The sequence below is a fragment of the Copadichromis virginalis genome, linkage group LG7, assembly GCF_057382275.1.
Source record: "Copadichromis virginalis isolate Kocher_CV1m ecotype Utaka linkage group LG7, C_Virginalis_male_GT1.1, whole genome shotgun sequence".
Taxonomy (NCBI): Eukaryota; Metazoa; Chordata; class Actinopteri; order Cichliformes; family Cichlidae; genus Copadichromis; species Copadichromis virginalis.
Window position 1 is genome coordinate 26,487,171 of NC_140624.1, and position 22,032 is coordinate 26,509,202.

The following is a 22,032-nucleotide window of genomic DNA, read 5'->3' on the forward strand; positions in this document are numbered from 1 at the left end:
ACAGTGAGGTGAAGAGGCACTACAGCTTAGTTGTTCCCCCCTCCTTTGTCCTCCTGTTTCCCCTCCCTCTCCCCTCCAAAGAGGAGTTAAACAGTCTGATGGCGTGTGGGACAAAGGAGTTTTTAAGTCTGTTAGTTCTTGTCTTTGAGAGAAGCAACCTGTCACTGAACAGACTCTTCTGATTGTTTATGGCCGTGTGCAGAGGATGCCCAGCATTGTTCACAATGTCCAGCAGTTTCTTTAATGTCCTTTTCTCTGCCACTGTCACCAGAGTGTCCAGCTTCATGCCGACCACAGAGCTAGCCTTCCTGATCAGTTTCTCCAGCCTGGATGAGTCCTTCTTTGCTGTGCTGCTCCCCCAGCACACCACAGCATAGAAAAGTACTCCAGCAACCACCGACTGGTAAAACATCCTCAGGAGCTTCCTGCAGATGTTAAAAGACCTCAGCCTCCTGAGGAAGTACAGTCGGCTTTGGGCTTTTTTATACAGGTGCTCTGTGTTGCATGACCAGTCCAGTTTATTGTCCACCCACAGCCCGAGGTACTTGTACTTGTTGACCACCTCCACCTCCTCCCCCTCTATCTGAACCGGCAGTGGACCTGCTCTAGACCTCCCGAAGTCCACAACCAGTTCCTTAGTCTTTGAGGTGTTGAGTTGCAGGTGGTTTGTGTGACTCCAAAGTATCGGTATCGGATCAGTATTGTCGATACCACCATGAATTTTACTTGGTATCGGATTGGAAAAGAAATCAGTGGTATCGCACATCATTAGTTTGAGAACCACTGGTGTAGAAAATATGGAAAACCCAACAACTCCACAAAAGTGTCTCTATCGCCCCCTGGTGTCTGGCTGCAGTATTGTTCAAAAACCCCACACCCTCGACATTAGAAGATGGAACGGGGACAAAGTAAAAGTTCTCCTGAGATAAATTTTTCCAAAAGATGGTTTCAGCAATTATTATTAGTTGTTCTCATCATGTTGAGGGGTCTCCTTTATCATAAGTTTGATTTTAATTTGTTAAATTGATGCGCAACATCATTTTTGATTGGCAGCTGCACTTACAGAGAAAATTGCATATATCGCTGTTCAGGTACTGAAGCTACAGCAAAGTAAGCCATAACTTTTAAGGAAATGTCTGTAGAGCTCTAAAAATAATTTTAGCAAAGCACAGATCTGGGGAAGGATGCAGAAAAATGTCTGCAGCTTTGACAGTTCCATGAGCCCAGTGGCCTCCATCAACCATAAATGCAAGAAGTTGGGAGCCACTAGGATTTTTCCTAGATCTGGCTATCCAAACAATCTGAGCCATCAGAGTAGAAGAGCCTTAGTCAGGGAGGTGACCAAAAACCGAATCGTCACTTTGACAGTGATCCAGCATTGCTCTATAAAAATGGTTGTCCTGCAGCACTCTGCCAATCAGGCCATGATGGTGTGGCCAGACAGAAGCCATAAGACACATAACAGCCTAGCCAAAAGGCAGCTGAAGGGTTCTCAGTTCATGAGAAACAAAATTATCTGGTCTGATGAAACAAGAATTGAAATCTTTGGCCTGAATGGCATGCATTGTGTCTGCACCAGACATCAATTGTCACCTGGCCAATACCATCCCTACAGTGAAGCATCATGCTGTGCGTATGTCTTTTTTCACCAACCAGAACTGGGAGACTTGTCAGGGTCAAGGGAAATTTATGCAGGAATGTACAGAGACATCCTTGATGATAACCTGCTCCTGAGAGCTCGGACTGGGGCATAGGTTCATCTTCCAACAGGAAAATGACCCTAAACACACAACCGTAACAAAGGAGTGGCTTTGGGACCATTCTGTGAATGTCTTTGAGTGACCCAGCCAGATCCCAGACTTGAGCCCAATTGAAAATCTCTGGAGAGATCTGAAAATGGCTGTGCACTAGTGTTTCCCTTCCAACCTGATGGAGGAGGAGAGGTTTTACAAAACACAAACACAAACCACACACATATATATGTGTGTGTGTGTGTGTGTGTGTGTGTGTGTGTGTGTGTGTGTGTGTGTGTGTGTGTGTGTGTGTGTGTGTGTTTGTGTGTGTGTGTGCAGAAATGTCAAGCAAACATTTTTCTCTTTCCAATTTAGGGGTATTGTGTGTAGAATTTTGAGGTGAAAAAGGAATTTAATCCATTTTGGAATAGGACTGTAATATGACAAAATGTGCAGTTAGTGAAGCACATACATACTTGTCCTTTTCCCTAATCTAAATTGATTTATTTTGTTTTTGACACAATTTTGGAAAATTTTGTCAAAATCTGTCAATTCCATTTGGGGATTATTTTGTCTTCATGTGTATATTCTCTTGTTTACATACTTGTATACCTTTTTGTTATTTCTTTCTGAAGTTTTGTATTTCATCTTCATAATGTTTCTCTATCAGGTTTCTTTGCTTTTCTATGGAACAGTCATCTTACTAACTTCTGTTTCCATCATATGAACATGATCCTGGTCTTTAATAGTACAGACTGATAATCCTGTGCATAATCCTATCAATTTTTACAGTAGCTTCCTCTTTTTCCTGTTACTACTTAGAATCACTTAGAAGAGCTGCTGTCATTTGAGGTTTTCTTAACTGTGACGTGAATAAGAGATATAAAAATAAAGTTCTGTTTTTTTTTTGTAAAAACTGCGTTACAGTTTTTCATATCTCATGTAAAGTTAATGCTACTTCTCAGATCGGTTATGTTTACTTTAGATGACCACTAGCGCTTTTTCCTTCATAGCTTGGCAAAAGTGCATCAGTAGCTCATAACATTATGTTAGCTTCAACACACTTACCTTTTAAGGTGAATTGTCTGCAAATGTCACCCCTGCGACACATGGTAGGGCATCTTGTATTCTTTGAGCTCAAGCATAAAATGTGTCTATATGTCTGCTGCTCTCTTTTTCCAAGGCTTTAAAAAGGCTTTCATAATTAGAGTTTCATGGGTGATGGTCCATTGGAGCTGGTTGTACAGGCTTCAAAAATTTCCATGAAACCTCCTTTTTGTGCAAGGAAATTAGTGATGAATTCTGAGCTGATTATTTTGAATATTTTTGTCTGGTTTTTCATTTGCTGAAGAACATGCATTACATTTTGCAATGCATTACTTAAAAAGAGTACTTAATTACTCATTGGAGAAAGTAACTACTTGTCACATTACTTTCATGTCATTCCGTAGTATAGTTTGAACTGCATTGTCACATAAATATTATTAATAAATCTGGGGCTAGTTGAAACGCAGCCAAAAGAAACATTAATGAATGAAACATGAATCAATTTTATTGGAATTCCACGTGAAAGACCAACACAAAGTGGTGCACACGTGAGAAGTGGAACGAAAATCATACATGATTCCAAACATGTTTCACATATAAATAACTGAAAAGTGGGGTGTGCGTAATTATTCAGCTCCCTTTGGTCTGAGTGCAGTCAGTTGCCCATAGACATTGCCTGATGAGTGCTAATGACTAAATAGAGTGCACCTGTGTGTAATCTAATGTCAGTACAAATACAGCTGCTCTGTGATGGCCTCAGAGGTTGGTCGTGTCCAAATTCATGGGCTGCATCCTCCTGAGGACGGATTTGTAGACCGATTACGTCACAGCGACGCACCGAAGGCTGTCCAAATTCGTAGACTCCTCCGAATGCAGCCGACAAATGGGTCCTCCTTTTCTCCGAATTTGAAGGATGGGTCGGGTGTGTCCTTCGTGGCCTATCATATCCCAGAATTCGTAGCGCGGCCCAGCCAAATTCCAGTTTCCAGCAATGGCGGCCGCTACTAAGTTTTAAAATTACTCTTATTAATCGTTCTGGGTCACAAAATAAACTTTTAACATATTTTCAGGCGAGAATGTGGGTATGTAAACTTCAAATATCTGCTCGGTTTATCAAGACATTGCATATTTGCAAAAGTGGGTCGACGTTTTCGGAGACGTCTGTTACCCACCAGCTCGATAGCTAGCCGAGAGCTCGAGGGTTACTGAAGCCGCTGAGAACGGCACAACTCCCAGCACATCATTTTCAGATCACCGCAGACTTTCGCTACTCAGGTTAAACGTGATATATAATTCACTTAGACAACCTAAAAATGTTATTGTTGGGCTTTTTTCAGTGTTTTTTTGTTTTTGTTTTTTTGTTTTTGTGAGTAAATCGGTTTGGCTGAGATTAAAGTTATTAGATTAGATTAGATAAAATAAAACTTTATTAATCCCCCTCCTCCTTGGTTTTCACACAGCTGAATAAACGTCAAACAGAAAACTGATTAAACAGAAGTGTGAGATGGTCGAGAATTTACTCCAGTGTCCTGTTATATTTTAGATAGAAAGGAGCAGACGGCTGAGTTTATTAAACTCCACCGAGATAGCGGTGACGCTAATCAGAAGGCTAGACCGTCCAATTCCACAGCCGTTTACTTCCGGCCTACCCGACCTTCTGAGGACCCGGCCCACGTAGACCGCGAAGGCTGGGTCCTCAGGAGGATGCAGCCCATGAATTTGGACACGACCGTTGTCTAAGAGAATATTGGGAGCAACAACACCATGAAGTCCAAAGAACACACCAGACAGGTCAGGGATAAAGTTATTGAGAAATTTAAAGCAGGTTTAGGCTACAAAAAGATTTCCCAAGCCTTGAACATCCCACGGAGCACTGTTCAAGCGATCATTCAGAAATGGAAGGAGTATGGCACAACTGTAAACCTACCAAGACAAGGCCGTCCACCTAAACTCACATGCCGAACAAGGAGAGCGCTGATCAGAAATGCAGCCAAGAGGCCCATGGTGACTCTGAACGAGCTGCAGAGATCTACAGCTCAGGTGGGGGAATCTGTCCATAGGACAACTACTAGTCGTGTACGGCACAAAGTTGGCCTTTATGGAAGAGTGGCAAGAAGAAAGCCATTGTTAACAGAAAACCATAAGAAGTCCCATTTGCAGTTTGCCACAAGCCATGTGGGGGACACAGCAAACGGATGGATGGAACCAAATACAGGGCAATCTTGGAAGAAAACCTCTTGGAGTCTGCAAAAGACTTGAGACTGGGGCGGAGGTTCACCTTCCAGCAGGACAACGACCCTAAACATAAAGCCAGGGCAACAATGGAAAGGTAGAGACATACCCTAAAAGACTGGCAGCTGTAATTGCAGCAAAAGGTGGTTCTACAAAGTATTGACTCAGGGGGCTGAATAATTACGCACACCCCACTTTTCAGTTATTTATTTGTAAAAAAAATGTTTGGAGAGGTGAGGGGAGCCACCAAACTGAAGAAGGAGTCCTAGTAGGGCTGTCTTGGTTGACACGCTTCTACAATGTTGCATAGAGATCAGGGGCAGTACCCCTGGATTGGCCGACCAGGGTGGTGGTTCCCATCTTTATGAAAGGGGTCGATGAGGTCCACCCCTTGTCAAATTTTAATCTATTTTGTCTACATTTTATTGAAAACAATTTAAATAAAACATTAAACTGTTTCTTCAATTTTAAGCTGCACTTCCAATGTTTTTTGTAATGTAATTTTGACTATAGTAGCAAAAGCTTGACAGCTGAGAGAGTAAATTCAGTCTTCACCTCCAGTTTTTAAAATGACACTGCGCAATGCACATATACTTTTATTACACCTCCAAAAGCCAACAACAACAAATTCAGATCATGTCAGTAACAGATCATATGTCAAAACTGTCGATTAGAAGATTTTAATGACAATAACTTCTGAAATGTAATAACGTTGAATTGCAGTTCTGTTCATCTGTATTTATGCATTTAAATGAACTGCTTAATGGTTCCTGGAAGTTCTGTCAATTTGTGACAATTAACCAAACATTTTAAACCCTCATTCATGGGCCTGTCTTGATCCCTCTCTGCAGACTCTGTTCTTGTGCACAGTATCATGCATTAGCTTATTCCTTCTGTAGTTATAACTTAAACACTATCTTGGAATCATGTGGAAAGCTCTTCCTCTTAGGCTCTTCCACCTTGAAGCCACAGATATGAGAGCTGTGTTCTAAACTGCCCCAATGTATAAGCCTTACATTTTTGTCAACCAGCTTAAACTCAAGTAAGCATGCAGCTCTTGTTAGTGCCCTATTTTTTATTTTGTGAAAGCAGTAGTTTATATTAGCCTGATCCCCACCTGTTAAGTTCTATAGTACATAAAAAAATGCAATATCTATTTAAATCTATTTTCATTGCACTAAATGCCGTGTAAGGTATCTTTATGGTCCTTGAAATTAGACACAAAAATCATAAGAAAACAAAATGACCTCACAAATCAAGCATTGCCAATGTGTCCCCGGAGAAACAGTTGTGACATGATGGTAATGAAGATGGTGATGATGAAAATGGAAACATCAGCTGAGGAATGCTCAAGGTAATAAAAAAACTTACTTGTGCACAGCAGAGCAGAAAAGGCATTAATGGCTGCCCTAGGAAAAAAACAGAAAAGTGACGTCTGACTCATTTGAATCAACACCAAATTAAAATAAAAAACGAATTGCATTTGTAATTGTCAAAGTAAATCTTTATGTATGAGTGAACATGAAATTATTTGACTTCTAAAATTAGAAACATCTTGACTCAGGGTGACGCTGAAAAATTGATTCATCTTCATTATTACTTCCAGTCTGGACTACTGTAGTTCATTTTTGTCAGGATGTCCTAAAGCTCCCTGAAAAGCTTTCAGTTGATCGAAAATGCTGCAGTGAGAGTACTGACAAGGACTGGAAAGTGAGTATTTTTCTCCTGTATTGCCTTGTCTTAGCTACCTGTTAATTCCAGAACTGAATTTAATATCTTTCTTCTTACATACAAGGTCTTGAATTGTCTTTTCTTAAAGGCTTCAGAGTACCATATTGTCCCAATTGAGCACTTTGCTCTCAAACTGCTGGCTTACTGAGCCTGTGGAACCAAGTAGAGTTTGGATCTGGGAAAAAGACACTTTCTATTCTTTAAGATTAACCCAAAAACTTTTCTTTTTGATAAAGCATATAGTTAGGGCTGGATTAGTTGACCCTGAATACTGCCTTAGATATACCGGTAACTAAGATATTAAATATAACTGTGCTAATAACACAGATGTGGTTGTTTTAATATACGCATTGAAGGACATTTAGTCAAAAATGGCTCCAAGTGTTACTGGAGGTCAAGGTAATGCCATCTAGAGTAAGAATCGTGTTTGTAAAATGGTACAAGAAAGTCAATTTAATCTGAATTTAGAAACAAGGCATTAGAGTTCATCCAGGTCTGTATGTCTTTAAGACATTCATGCAGTTTAACTAATCGGTGTATGTCATCTGGCTTCATGGATCGATAAAGCTAGGTATCATCTGCATAGCAATGAGAATGCACTGTATGTTATGGCTTCTACCAATACTGCCTAATGTATTATGCCTGTATAATTTAAACAGAATTGGTCCAAAAACAGAACCCTGTGGTACTCTATAACAGTGCTTAGTGTTTGACTCTCCATTTACATGAACAAATTAGAGTTAATGATATTAGCGAGCTATGATTCAAACCACTGCAGGGCAGTAACTTTAATGGCTAACACATTTTGTAATCACTGTGTTAACAATTTGTGGTCTGTGGTGTCAAATGCTACACTGAGGTCAAGTAAGTAAGTAAAATGCATTTATAAACACTTTTTACAGGTAAAAATCACAATATACTTTACAATAAAACCAGAAATAAAATATATCATAAGAATGAACAAAAAAAACAAACATAAAACAACAATTTACCTAAAGGTTGTCAGTATGCCTTCAGCTGTTTTTTAAATGAATCAGTGGAGTTTACAGAGTAAAGGCAGTGGAAGAAAAATCCACAACCTTGCCCAAAAAGTCATATCCCCATGAATTTTTAAACCGAGTACGTGGGTCCAGCAGGAATCTCCAACCCAGTATTACAGGAAACAGGAAAACATGTAATAGACAGGCCGGTCCACCATGTCCATTTCATGCTTTGCTGCTTTAAAACTGGAAATAGACACACATGCAGAAGTTGTATTACTGCATGCAGATGTTGCATTACAAGCAGGGGGGAGATAATATCTTTAAAGCCTACACTTCTCCGTGACAGTGTACTATACCTGGACTATAACAAAATCTCAGTTTCTCTGCCCATATGGAAAAGATATATATAAATCTTATAAAGTTTGTATCTGTCTTGTGTGAAACTTGTATGAAAAGCATATAAGTGTGAAAACAGATATAAGATCCCTTGAAAAATTATATAATGAAACGTGTATGTTTTGGATACTTACTAAAACAATGTATGAAAGTAATGCGAAAGTGGCCACTTTCATGAGTAATCACATATAAGTTTTTACTATTTCTTTTCCGTATGGGTGACCACCACCCTGCCTGTCACCCAGTGAGAGCTGGGACAGGCTACTGGTCCCACTGCAACCCTTAACTGGACAGGCGATTAAGAAAATGGATGGATCAATGGGGGGCAGTTAAATATTCTCATATATGGTTAAATGTGGCTTGTAGTTTAAAGAACTATGAGTGGTCAGTAGACAGTGACACAATTTTATAAGTTTGGTTCTTGATGCCGTCACATTGTATTGAAGTTCAGACTTTAATTCGAAGGATTTAATAAAACCATTACTTGAACTATTTATCCAAATATAGCCTATCATAGTTGTCATTGGCTTTATTTATTATCGCAGTTCTCACCCAAAGGTTTCTCAAGGCAAAAAAATAGGATATTCTTCCATGTCAGCAACCTCATCTCAGTCATGCTTTTCAGTATTGAAGACAGTACTGTAGTCAGAGAGATCCCCAAACAAGCTGCAACTGAAAGCATCTACAGTTAAAGTCTAGCTGAGCGTCCCAAGGGAGTCCATGAATTCTGAACTTCAGCCAATCATGTGCTGCAAAAATGTTCATCCAGAACAATTCAAGGGTCCAGCGCACCAGGCCCAGGGTAGTGTCTCGAGTGAATGTCTGGTGAGCATCTGGTGGCCGGGCCAGAAAAGCAACATGGGTCCGTCCGCCTGTGGGCCCACCACCCGCAGGAGTCGACATAGGGCTTCAGTGTTAGTGGATCGAGAGGTCCTGGCACTCCGATCCCTAGCTTCCAAAACTGGTATTATAAACAGCTAGCTATAATTCATCAACTATTTCTATAAACCACTTGAATTAATGCTGAAAGTCTGCACTTAAATCACACCTTGATTGTTTAATTTAGAGTCCACTGCGGTACTGCAGAAAGCAAAATTACAAAAAAATTGTGTCAAAAACATTATTGGATTCTGGATGAAAAATTGTTCAAAAGCCTATGGCCCTGACTGTATCTATATGGTAAAACTGATCAGTGGAAAATGCAGAAAGCCCTTAGGATACTTACTTAATAGCATGCAGATGCTTGGTTGTGTATTGAGGAATGAGGCGGTAGATGACATCCAGTCCATGGTTTTCTCCTATGAGGTTTGCTGTAGAAACTGTCAAGACAACACAACTGACTTTAACTCTGTTACTAAGATTATCAACATATAAGTTTAAACACAGCAATAGGTAAAGCTTCTGAAATACTCTCCCCTTAAAAATTAAGGTGGAGGCTTTACTTGTTAATGAAGAATTCAATAATAAAGTACTCTGGATGACAATGTATAAGGTAGGGTTTAGGATAAGGGTAAAGTTTGGATTAGAATTTAGAGAAATAGCAGCTATGATTATTTTTAGGGTAAGCCTCCAGGATATGAATTTAACTCCAAGCTGGTGACAAAAACAACTATATTGTTTACCTGATGAACAGAAGACTTGGATCACCCAGAGGCAGGCAGCAGTTCTCCTGGCATGCTGGCCATTGTGTTTCAGCAGATTCAGAGTCAGCAGCACTGCACCTGCCTCTTCTGCTTTCATACCAATACGACGGTCTACATATATATATATACATTGCAATGAATACGCATGGTGACAGTAAGTATTGTGAAAGTAAGTGATGAAAATTTTAAGAATGCAAGAATCCAAAAACATCCAAAAATAACAGCAACCCCAATGAAAAAGTACTTAAAATAGTAGCATTCAAATATTAAAGTTATATGATTTTTTTCCATCTTTGGAAAATTACCATGAGTGTAATTGTGATTATTACTAGCAGTGATGTAGTAGCATTAATAGCTCTACATAGTTACACCAAGCAGTGATCGCTTGACATGGTGTAACATTAGCAGATGGCGAAACATATCTGCATTTCTAAATGACATATTAAGGACTCGTAATGACATGTAAATGATGAATTAAGCACTTGCTAATAATAACTAAGTGCTACCTAAATGTATTAGCAGTTTGCTTTGTATTTCCATTATAGACCTTTTGCTTTTTTTTTAATATTGCAACATAGAATTAGACTAGAATAGAATTAAACTTTATTGTCATTGCACATGTCACAGTACAAGGCAACGAAATGCAGTTTGCATCCATCCGGAAGTGCTTTAGCCATGATATAAATATATTACAAAATACATATTAGCAATAATATAGGTATATAGATATATTACAGAAATGGGTCTGTTATAGGTATGAAGGTACAAAAATGGGTCTATTATGGGTATATTACAATGTACACGGTATGAAGGTATGTTATGAATATGCCTTCATACCATGTACATTGTAACATACAATGACCCTCAGTATGATTTAAATTGTTGGTCAGACAAATAAGCACAGATATATCTCTGTGAGAAGCTTTCATTATTCACACACAAACATAGCTGTCAGTGAATCAGGAACCACTGTGCTATTTTTGTAGATCATCTCACCTTTCCTAAACAAACTTTAAGAGTTAGAAAGAGTTATCACAATACATGTTGTTTTGTTCATTCCCACCTTTGTGTCCAACTTTAGCTAGCAGGTGCAGGAGTGGTATGAGTATAGTGTAGTTGGGACTGAAAGTGTGGCCATATTTAACCAGTGCAGTCAGCAGAGCCTCACTACCACCTTTCTTGATCATATAGTGGATGCGCCGATCTGTACCTGAACAGAGAGCAGAGGTTAGTGCTTGGCTGAAAGGGACTGAAATATAAATAGTGCCTTTTTTTACTATTTTGAAAAAATATAAAGGATGCTACAAGCCGCATTCAAATGGGCATTCATCAAGTACTTCTATTTATTGCAAAGGACATTACTGCTCCAAATGAAGACTTAAACCTTAGTCATCCTCAGAATACGAGGGGTGTGACAGCCACAGATATCTTCCAAGTGCCCTCACCTTCTAATTCTGAAAAATATTACTTATCTGATAATAAAATCTCTTTTTTTTCCCTTCTTTTATTTATTTACCTTTTTTGCGATTCCCCTATTTTATTTGTTTTTCTATCTATGTACTCAGCTGTAACCAGTTTCCACATTTGATCCTATTATATGTCTATATATAGACACATCATTGCCTTTGTTACCTGCAGAAGTTCAGCCTCTGGCTGCTGGGCTGGGGTCTGAATACACTCAGCTTTGACATCACTTGTTGTTGATTAGCTTCTTAGCAATCTGTCTAAGAGCCACAGTTCTGTTAGCAGTATACTGCAGTTGTTTCTGTCTTGGATGTTGTTTGGATTTCACCATTGCACTTATGTCCTTTCATGCAATACAAATAAAATTAATGTCCATATTGCCACTTCTCAAAAGCTATAAACCACTCTATATTTTTTGTCTTCCCAGCATACATGTGTATGCTGTTTTCTTCCTATCCTTCCTGGTGCATATATCTGAAAAAACAAGTAACGCAAGTAACAAAATAATATTAATTTTAATGTATTTACAGAATTTAGTACAGTAACGCATTACATAACTGCATTACTAAAAATAGGATTACTGTCATCCATTCATTTGGCACATGCTACACCCAGCCCTAGATGCCAGCTGAAGTCAAATGAGCTCTGTTTTCTTCTACCTCCCAATTAAAGTGTGTGATCCTAGCTACAGTGGCCGCTGTATGACAAACAACTGTGGCTGATATTTATCTGCATAGACTGTCACTCTGAGTGTGGGTTGCGGCTCCACTATTTACCTCAGCTGTCAATATGTTGGTTGTTTGTGTTTTTTTACTCATCTAAAACTTTGTGAATCTGTGTTTTGGGTCCGTTTTGTCAATCCACACAGTCTGCTTCTGCCACACTGTGACATAAAGGTGCAGACACATATTAAAATTTGCCTCTCCAGCACAAATGCCTACGAGTTCTCCTCTCCTTTCCCCCTTGGTATACTATATTTGTAGCTGGTCTCTAGCCTCGTACATAAATTGCAATTAGTTGGAACAGTGACGTTCATCCCGGCTATTTTATTCAGGATGATGAGGCAGCACGATGACTTCAAACCATTGCCCGCTCCTGTGTATTTTCAACTCTTTACTCCCTGAAAGGCTAGTAGGAATAATGCTTGAAGAACTTTTCTGAATTGAGAGGTTTCTGTCATATTTCAGACCTGCTTCTAGGTTTCTGACTATGCAGCTACCCTTGGAAAAACCTGGAAACTTTATTAATGATCATCAAGTCATGTTTTTATTGATATATATATAATGAGGAGTCAAAACTCATCTTAAAGGTACAGGGGAGGTCGTCAAATGTCATCTTTATGGAGGAAAAAAGTGAACGGATGAATTCTAAGTTCAAAAGATTGCATCTGCTTGTTGGAAGATGTAATTACACATGAATTTAAGTACAGTTATGAGTTCTTAGTAACTTAGTTTTTAGTATATTTAATTAAAAAAACAGACTGTGCCTTTAAAGGCTTTGTGTGTTTATTGGCATTTTCCATAGCACAACAACTTTTTACGTAAGGATGGAAACCAAATGGTGAGAAGATGATCTTACCAGCTGACAGAAGTTCATCCAAGACACTGAGGATATTTAAGGTGCTCTCCACATCCCCTACATTCTGCAGAGACAAAACACACACACACACACACACACACACACACACACACACACACACACACACACACATATATGTGTGTGGTTTGTGTTTGTGTTTTGTAAAACCTCTCCTCCTCCATATATTCTCTCTCTCTCCGAGGGAGAGAGAGAGAATATAAGACATTTAAACCCACAAAATAAAAGAATAAAAAAGTTAGAATGCATCTAACCTACTTTTTTTTTATTTAACCAGGAAGATCCCATTGAGATTAAAAACCTATTTTTGAACGGAGACCTGCCTAAGATAGGCAGCAGCAAATGTCTCACAGTTACAAAAATTACTCAATTAAACACAGGCAGCAACAACAGACATTCTAAAATAAATGAAAAATTAATTAATTAATTAAATAAATAAATAAATAAAGATAAAATTAAATAAAAATTCTAAAATTCAGTTAAAATGACAAACAATCTTATTGAAACAGTTGCATGTTATGGAATTGGTCACAAGGATTCTTAGTTTAGATTCAAAAGCACTTAATGAAATGAATTCAGTCATTTTCCAGTCGTTCTGCAGCTCGTTATAAGCAAAGGGTGCTAAATGGACAAAAGCTCTTTTGCCAAGTTCAGTTCGGGCAAATGGAACCGAAAGCAACAAGTAACCTTGCGGACGAAGAGAATAACGATCAGCATGTTTCATTGCAAGCAGGGAACACATATAGAAAGGCAGCAATCTGAGTATATATAAAACTGTATAAATGAGAGTTCCTCCGACTGGCCAAAGCAGCCCCTCCCACCTGAGAGTATAACTGTGGTGTGTCTGAAATTTACAGTTAGTGATGAACCTCAGAGAAGCATGACACACAGTATCTAAATCAGAATGTGGACTCCATATACAATCCAAACAACCCAGCTGCTACTAATGGTTGTGGTTTTTGCACTTTTTTAGTGACTGTCACTACATATTGTTATTCTTGTTTTTGTTGAATGATTTTATCACTCAACAAAGCTGATTTTTCTTGCTTGTGTTTATATGAAAGTGGAATGATTGCAATTTGTTTTGCAAATTCTCATGTTTTGTGAATCTCTTATAATTGTCTTCATGTCATCAGCTGTCAGGACTGAGGCCTGCAATCCCAAAGTTGAGCACAGTCAGCTGATTATGACCAGATGGAACACGGTGAGTGTAGTAGTGTTAGGATGCCTGGGTCATCGACCCAGGGTTTTTGAGTTTATGATATTATTTATACTGTCTAGTTTTTGGTTTCTTTGAGTTCTGTCTTATGGCTTAGGTCTCTGTCTTCTTTAGTTGCCCTGTCTCCCCTATCACCTGCATCCCCTTGTCTAGTTCGCGTCTATGTGTATCTTAAGTTCCTATATCCCCGTGTTCAGTCAGTGTTTGTGTCTGCCCTGTTCCCACGTCTCTGTTCCCTTTGTAGTGCCTGCATGTGAGTCTGTGTCTTTGTTCAGTCTGTGTTATGTGTTTCCTGTTTTACTTTGAAGGTCTCCGTCTTTTCTCAGTGTGTTCAGTTTACGCTTCTTTGGTCTCGTCAGTTCTGATTTGCCCCAGCTGTGTTTCCCTCCTGTTACTCATTTCCTGATTGCTCCCTCTGTGTATTTAAGCCCTGTGTTTCTTAGTGTCTGTGTCGTGATCTACCGTTTTCTTAGCTGTGTGTTCTGGCATTCCTCTGGTTTAAGTTTGTTTTGAGTTTTTCAGTTATGTTATATTTTTGAGTACCAAATTAAAGCCTTTTTGAGTTCACGTCTGTCTCCGGAGTCTGCACCTTGGGTCCTATTCCTGCCTGCACACAGCCACACCTAACAGAAGATCGCGACCAGAACATGGACCCAGCAGACTCCGTGTGGTATCAGCGACCCGCAGTTTCTGCCTTCCTCAAGGAGATCGTGAGGGAGGAAGCTGAGCATGCCCAGGAGCTCCAGTCACCCTTCTATGGGTTGAGGTCCAGCTGGTCCCTGCTCGGGTGTCTAGGCTGGCTGAGCCTCTGCCTGTCGCTGCACCCGTACCAGCTCCTCGGGTGGGGACTGCAGCTGCCCAGCCGTTGACTGTGCCTGTCCCGGCTCCCAGGGTGAGGATGACCGGGAACCAGTTAGCTCCTGCACCCGTACCTTCTCCTCGGGTGGGAGTGGCTGGTGTCCGGCAGGTACTTGCACCTGTTTCTGACCTCGCTGGAGGCTCAGGTGAGCCCGTCCAGCAGTTTTCTGTAGGATCCGTAGGCTCAGACAACCTAGTCCAACCGTCTGCTAATCCACCACCTCACCCGCCATTACTGCCATCGTTACAACAGTCAATACAACTTAAACTTCTCTCCATAGCTCAGACATTAGCTCACCTATCGGCTCAGTCACCTGCTCAGCCACCCGTCTCCGCTGGAAGGTCCGAGGGGCCCGTTCAGCCACCTGTCTCCGCTGGAGGGTCCGAGGAATCGCTTCAGCCGTCTCTTCCTGCTGGAGGATCCGAGGGGCCCGTTCAGCCACCTGTCTCCGCTGGAGGGTCCGAGGAACCGCTTCAGCCACCTGTCTCCGCTGGAGGGTCCGAGGGGCCCGTTCAGCCTCGTGCCTCGTCAGCTGGGGGTCCGGGAGGACCCAGCCAGCACGTCCTAGTGTCTGCTGATGGTTCTGGCGAGGCCGTTCAGCCACCACCGGCTCCTCCGCCTGGTCCGGCCCCCGAGTCTGCAGCTCCGCCTGGTCCGGCCCCCGAGTCTGCAGCTCTCCCTGATCCGACCTCAGCCTCTGTAGCTCGTCCTGTCCGGCCTGCTCGTCCTGCACGTCCTGTCCGGCCGATGACTGGACGTCATTGCCGTCATGGACGGCCCCCTGAACTACGTCGCCGTCGGTGCCTCCCGCCCGGCCGGCCTCCTGATCTTCTCTGTCACCGTCGGTGCCTCCCGCCTGGCCGGCCTCCTGAACTGTTTTCTAGGCTCTTGGACCATCAGCCTCCGGGCCGCCCCCCTGAACTGCCCGGGTTTGGACTATCGTGCTGTCAGCCTCCAGGCCGGCCCCCTGAACTTTTTTGAGACTATTGCCTGGGCCTCTGCGCTTTTCGTGAGCTCTTTTGTTTGTTTGCTTTTGGACTATGCCTGGGCCTTGGTGCTGTTGTTTTGGACTTTGTTCCTGTGTTTTCTTCTGTTGCTTTCCAGGCTCCGTTGTTTGTTCTTTCTTTTTTTGTTTTGGCTCCTTGTTTTGTTTCGAGCCCTCCATCCTGTTTCCCCCGCCGCCCACCCTGGTTGGGTTGTTTTTGTTTTTTTTGATTTTGATGTTTTGGTTTGGGCTGTCTGGAAGCCAGCCCTTAAGGGGGGGGTACTGTTAGGATGCCTGGGTCATCGACCCAGGGTTTTTGAGTTTATGATATTATTTATACTGTCTAGTTTTTGGTTTCTTTGAGTTCTGTCTTATGGCTTAGGTCTCTGTCTTCTTTAGTTGCTCTGTCTCCCCTATCACCTGCATCCCCTTGTCTAGTTCGCGTCTATGTGTATCTTAAGTTCCTATATCCCCGTGTTCAGTCAGTGTTTGTGTCTGCCCTGTTCCCACGTCTCTGTTCCCTCTGTAGTGCCTGCATGTGAGTCTGTGTCTTTGTTCAGTCTGTGTTATGTGTTTCCTGTTTTACTTTGAAGGTCTCCGTCTTTTCTCAGTGTGTTCAGTTTACGCTTCTTTGGTCTCGTCAGTTCTGATTTGCCCCAGCTGTGTTTCCCTCCTGTTACTCATTTCCTGATTGCTCCCTCTGTGTATTTAAGCCCTGTGTTTCTTAGTGTCTGTGTCGCGATCTACTGTTTTCTTAGCTGTGTGTTCTGTCATTCCTCTGGTTTAAGTTTGTTTTGAGTTTTTTCAGTTATGTTATATTTTTGAGTACCAAATTACAGCCTTTTTGAGTTCACGTCTGTCTCCGGAGTCTGCACCTTGGGTCCTATTCCTGCCTGCACACAGCCACACCACATCTCCGACAACATCGAGACGGCCTACCTGGAGGAGATTAGGAACCTGGAGACCTGGTGCCAGGAGAATAACCTCCTCCTAAACATCAGCAAGACTAAGGAGCTGATCGTGGACTTCACTACAAAGCAGGCGAGGAATTACAAACCCCTCATCATCAGTGGCACGCCAGTGGAGAGAGTGGACCGTTTCCGATACCTGGGTGTCCACATCACTCAGGACCTGTCATGGTCCTGTCACATCAACACCCTGGTTAAGAAAGCCCGTCAGCGTCTCTTCTTCCTCAGAAGACTTAGACTTCCATCTGCCACTGAAGGCGCTCAAGAACTTCTACTCCTGCACCATCGAGAGCGTCCTGACGTCAAACATCTGCACCTGGTTTGGGAACAGCACCAAGCAGGATAGACGAGATCTGCAAAGGGTGGTGCGCTCGGCAGAACGCATCATTCAATCAGAGCTCCCTGACCTGCTGTCCATCTACACCAAGCGGTGCAAGTCCAAAGCTAGGAAGATTATGATGGACCTCTCCCATCCCAACAATGGACTCTTCTCACTGTTGAGGTCTGGGAAGCGCTTCCGCTCCCTTAAGGCCAAAACAGAGAGAATGAAGAGGAGCTTCTTCCCCCAGGCTATTCGGGGCCTGAACCAGGTGTAGGACTGGACTCTCCCAAACACGTCACTATAAGACTGGACTCTCACACACGTCACCACACGCACCACCACACATTTCCTATAATCCTATAATTCCTATAATTTATAATCCTTATCTTTATAATCTCTTCTGCTATTTGCACATTCTTTACTGTAAATTCCTAAGTTAATTTGTAAATTTTTGTAGTAAATTGTAAATATTGTAAAACTTTTCTTCTGTCATTTAATGGTCGGGCATTGTACAGCTACAAGCATTTCACCCCTGTGTGTGTGTGTGTGTGTGTGTGTGTGTGAGAGAGTGTGTGACAAATAAAATTTGAATTTGAACAAGTAGATGTGTTTCATGGAAATTCTGCATCCTGCATTGACACGTCCTGGAACACAGTGTGAGCATAGCTTGCTTCAGGACTTTATATGCAGACAGGGCAGAAAGTGGCACTGACCTTGACATGTTACTGTGAAGAAATGTTTCTATAGCCTGTTGAAATCCTGGCTGTGAAATGTCTTCATATTAATTACACTGGCAATATTTTTAGGCTTTTCCATTTTTTTCCTACTTCCTGTTAAATTCAGCTCCTTTCATGTAATGGAGCACAAACAGTTCCAGTGGATGACACATATTTAAAAAAAAAAAAACCTTTTATACACACACCTCTCTTCCCTTTATCCTTATCAGCGTTGCAGGGGAGCTGGAGCCAATCATGACGGACTCGTGGCCTTATATACATAAAATGTGTCCAATATTTCCAAACTAATGGACACTAGGATATTAGTTTATATACATGTTTCTTATGTCACATTTACTCCACATGTACATGCAGATGGATTTTCTCAGAGATTCTAATCCCACATTTTCAAAACGATCCGACTGAGCAGAGGTCTGCTGGTCTTATCAACTACCCAATCTGGCTGATTAAATTCTGCCGTTTCAACAGAAATCTTTTAAGGTGGCCAAACATCTCCCTCGTTAAAATGTGCGTTGTATGAAGAAACCTTCTCCAATGTCCAAATGAGGCCGCTGATGAATATCTGATGCCAGATATAAATAACTTAATGTGTTGCATCCAGACAGGCTGTTTAGATGGCCAGCAATCTGCCTGTTCAAATAGAAACTATAGTCTTGTTTCCGCAACAGGATCTTTCCCTAGGGACTAGGAACCATTGGAACAACCTTAGCTCATGGTCAAATTTAAGGTAAAAATATTTTGAGGTCTTGTGGGAGGCCATCTCATGTTTAATCCTCCACATTACCCTGTAAAATTCATAATCTTGAGTCTGATCTTGCCTTGCTGCTTCTGCTCATCTATTTTCCTGCAAACTCACTGATCTCATCTGGTATTCCAGTGGAACAGACTGGGCTATACAAGAAAGACTCGAGATTTTTCTTGTGTAGTAGTCGGTAAATACGTAAATTTGTGTTTCTTTACACGCCACTCGACTGGAATTTTCTCAAATTGCATTGGTCTTTAGTTCTAGCTATTCAGTGTGAAAAGTAATAAAATAGTACAGGCTTGTGTTGAGCAAAGATTGCTACACAAAGGTAATAACATCTTAAATAGGATAGACAGGTTATGTCAACTTAACCAGTTGAAGCAACTTGCCACTTTTCACTGCAACCACATGTTCCAGTCTGAAGTGGGTGACAGCCTGAAAGCTATTTTTAAAAAAAGGCCCTATGTTTGATGAGGGAGCTTTGTTTTTGCACTGTCTTTACTTTTTTGTAACTTAAACCCTGCATATAAAAATGGTGCTTGTGCTGCACTCAACCTTTCTTTCTGGCTGCTGTTACAACCAAATTTCCCCTTCTGGGACAATTAAAGGATTATTCTGTTCTATTCTAACCATGATGAGGCTTCTGACAGTGGCTTCTTGGCTCAGGTCTTATAGTCCAGACATATATGAAAACGTGTGACTTTTCAGTTAACACTGAGATACATAATTTTAAATGAGCTTTAATTTTTTTTTTCACCCTCTCAGTGAAAAAAGAGCACTCACAGCAAAGTTGACCCATTACACTGATGTAGAGAACTGAATGAGCCAGTATCTCAGACTGTCTACCCATGAAATATTTCTACCCTTCTGAAGTTTCACATGTTTAGAAGGGAGGAAATTCTGTGACAGTAATTAAATATGTCTGTTCCTCAGACTGTGATTCTCATCTGACAGTTTTTAGAAACTGCCCTAACACAAAATTGAATAATCATGTCTACAGGTTTGATTCCGCAAGAGCTGCTTTAACAGGCAGTAACAAAAAATATAAATATTCCCAATAATCTGGGAACCTTTATGAGCTCATTTGCAAACAACTTGAAGTCCACAGTGCTATTATTATTATTCACAACTGGAAAACATTTAAGACAGCTGACAATTTTCCCAAAGGTGGACATCCCAGCAAATTTTCACCCAAAGGTCAGCGCATGCAATACTAAGAGAACCTGCAAAAAACTTTACAGGCCTCAATTAGCAATGATAAATGTTAACCCTGAGCAAGGAGGTTAGGAAGGGTTGCAGAAGGTAACATAGGTTTGCAAAGCTGAAACCTGAACAAACCACAAGACTTCTGAAACAATGGGCCTCATTTGCTGATAAATGCACGAGAAATTTCTTACAAAAAAAGAGTTTGCAATTACAGTTTTTCTCAGTCGCTTTGGTGCGTTTCTCAGATCAGAATTGAAATTCTCATAACTATTAGTTCAACCTCCACAACACTCAGTCATTTGTGCACATCATAGTAGCAATTTCTCCTCTCTCTGAACAAACTGCAAATGATTTTGGACATGAATCAGTTGCTTCCATACATTTCCCTGCTGCTTTCTGACATTTCCATTTGCTTATGTCATGTCAGTCAAAAGTAATCATACCTATGGATGCTGAATAGTCATTCCCAATAAAACTAATAGTCATACATCCATTGCTTAAGTCATCACACACAAAATTGTTGAACTAGTTATCACATGCCAAATATTGGCCATCTGTCAAGCAAATCCTATACCTTTCTGTATCATTTTTCCTGGAAATGTCTCCGAAATTGAACAATTGATCTCAGGTGAATTACAGCTGTCACTCATGAGGAGGCTCTACCAAATGGGTGATTTTATGTTTACATGTATTCTACAGTGAACAAGTGACTGTAGCATATTTTTCTTTTGCACAATTCTGTAGGATTACAAACACTTCTACACAATGGAAATGTGAAACGTACGTATTCAGTGTCTTAGTTACTCCCAAGACTCCCATAACATCTACAGTGACTTTACTGCACATTTCAGATGGCTGTACAGGTAGGCCATAGTGCTGTCGTCAGCATTTTCAGCTGTCACCAATTGTTTTTGTAATGGGAAACACTGAAATTATAAACTGTCATAGTGGAAACATGACAATGCCATTTGACTATCTTGTTCATAAAGATGGTGTCAAGACTTTTCATTTTGATGGCACTGACAGTTTCGTTGACATGGATACTTGCTTTTGAGGTATGGATAATCAATTCTGTGCATGTGACGTGCTTTTGCAGGCTATCCACTAGGTTTTGCAGTTTGCACTAATTGTTTTGGGAAATGCACTAACTGCTGTGCAAATGTTAATGGTGTTCTGAGAAACGCACCAAAGCGACTGAGAAAAACTGTAAAGTCATGTTAGATTTATGCCACAGTTTTTTTCTTACTGCTGTGCGTATATTAATAAATCACAGTCATTTTAAATCCTACATACTGCCTATAATCTGCATAAAGCCACCCCTCCCCATTTGTCTATACAAAGAAACAGGTTCATCTGGAGGTGACGATGTAAGAGAGAAGTGTGCGTCTCTAAGGCAAAACAGAAGGAGAAAGTCTGAGTAGAAAAGCTACTCAGCCAGAAAATGGACAACATTCTTAGTGTTTCTATGAGAGTGATGACCGTTTAAAATTAAGTAAATAACAAAGAAAGGCTTCACCTGATAAAAAAAAAAAAAAGGAAAGCTCGATGTCATTTCCCCTAAAAGAAAGAGAACAAGTAAGTGTCCTGTTAGCCTGAGATGAGAAACTTACTGCAATTTTTTAAAAGAAAGAAAGAAAGAAAGAAAGAAAGAAAGAAAGAAAGAAAGAAAGAAAGAAAGAAAGATAAGACCATTTAAGTTAAGACGAGTGAGATTAATTAAATATATTTAAATTAAAAGGATAAAGCCTACGTCTTTACTTTTATCACTTTGTTTTCCTTACATGCCTTGTATTTTTTTGTGTAATTCTGTACATTTTGTGGCCTATGATGTTTTAGAAAACTGCTCACTTCGGTCAGCCCGGTTGTTGTTTTTAAAAGTGCTTTGTAAATTAAGTGCTATGGTACTGTTAATATTATTAGTAGTGGTAGTAATAGTAGTATTCATTTTAAAGATTTGTCTTTACTTTCCCAGCACAGTTAGGTCTTCATTTGGTTGTAAGTGTGAAATGGACTTCTAAATCTATTTGTAAAGTAAAATCAAATTGAGGTATGAAGGCCAATGCCTTTGGACAAACCAAACTGAAGATGCTTGGTGTTCATGGACAACACCACGTTTGGAGAAAACCAAATACGATATATCAGCACAAACACCTCATACCAGCTGTC

The 22,032-nt window shown here is 40.7% G+C and overlaps 1 protein-coding gene across 1 annotated transcript in view; it reads right to left on the minus strand.

The window, feature by feature from the left end:
- agbl1 (AGBL carboxypeptidase 1) overlaps positions 1-22,032 on the minus strand; it is a 104,454-nt gene that overhangs the window by 61,881 nt on the left and 20,541 nt on the right. The window contains exons 3-7 of the mRNA XM_085462731.1: positions 12,808-12,871; positions 10,829-10,975; positions 9,745-9,876; positions 9,348-9,441; positions 6,384-6,421 (exon numbers count right to left, since the gene is read on the minus strand). Of these exons, the coding sequence (XP_085318857.1) occupies positions 6,384-6,421; positions 9,348-9,441; positions 9,745-9,876; positions 10,829-10,975; positions 12,808-12,871 (475 nt within the window). The remainder of the gene's footprint in view (positions 1-6,383; positions 6,422-9,347; positions 9,442-9,744; positions 9,877-10,828; positions 10,976-12,807; positions 12,872-22,032) is intronic.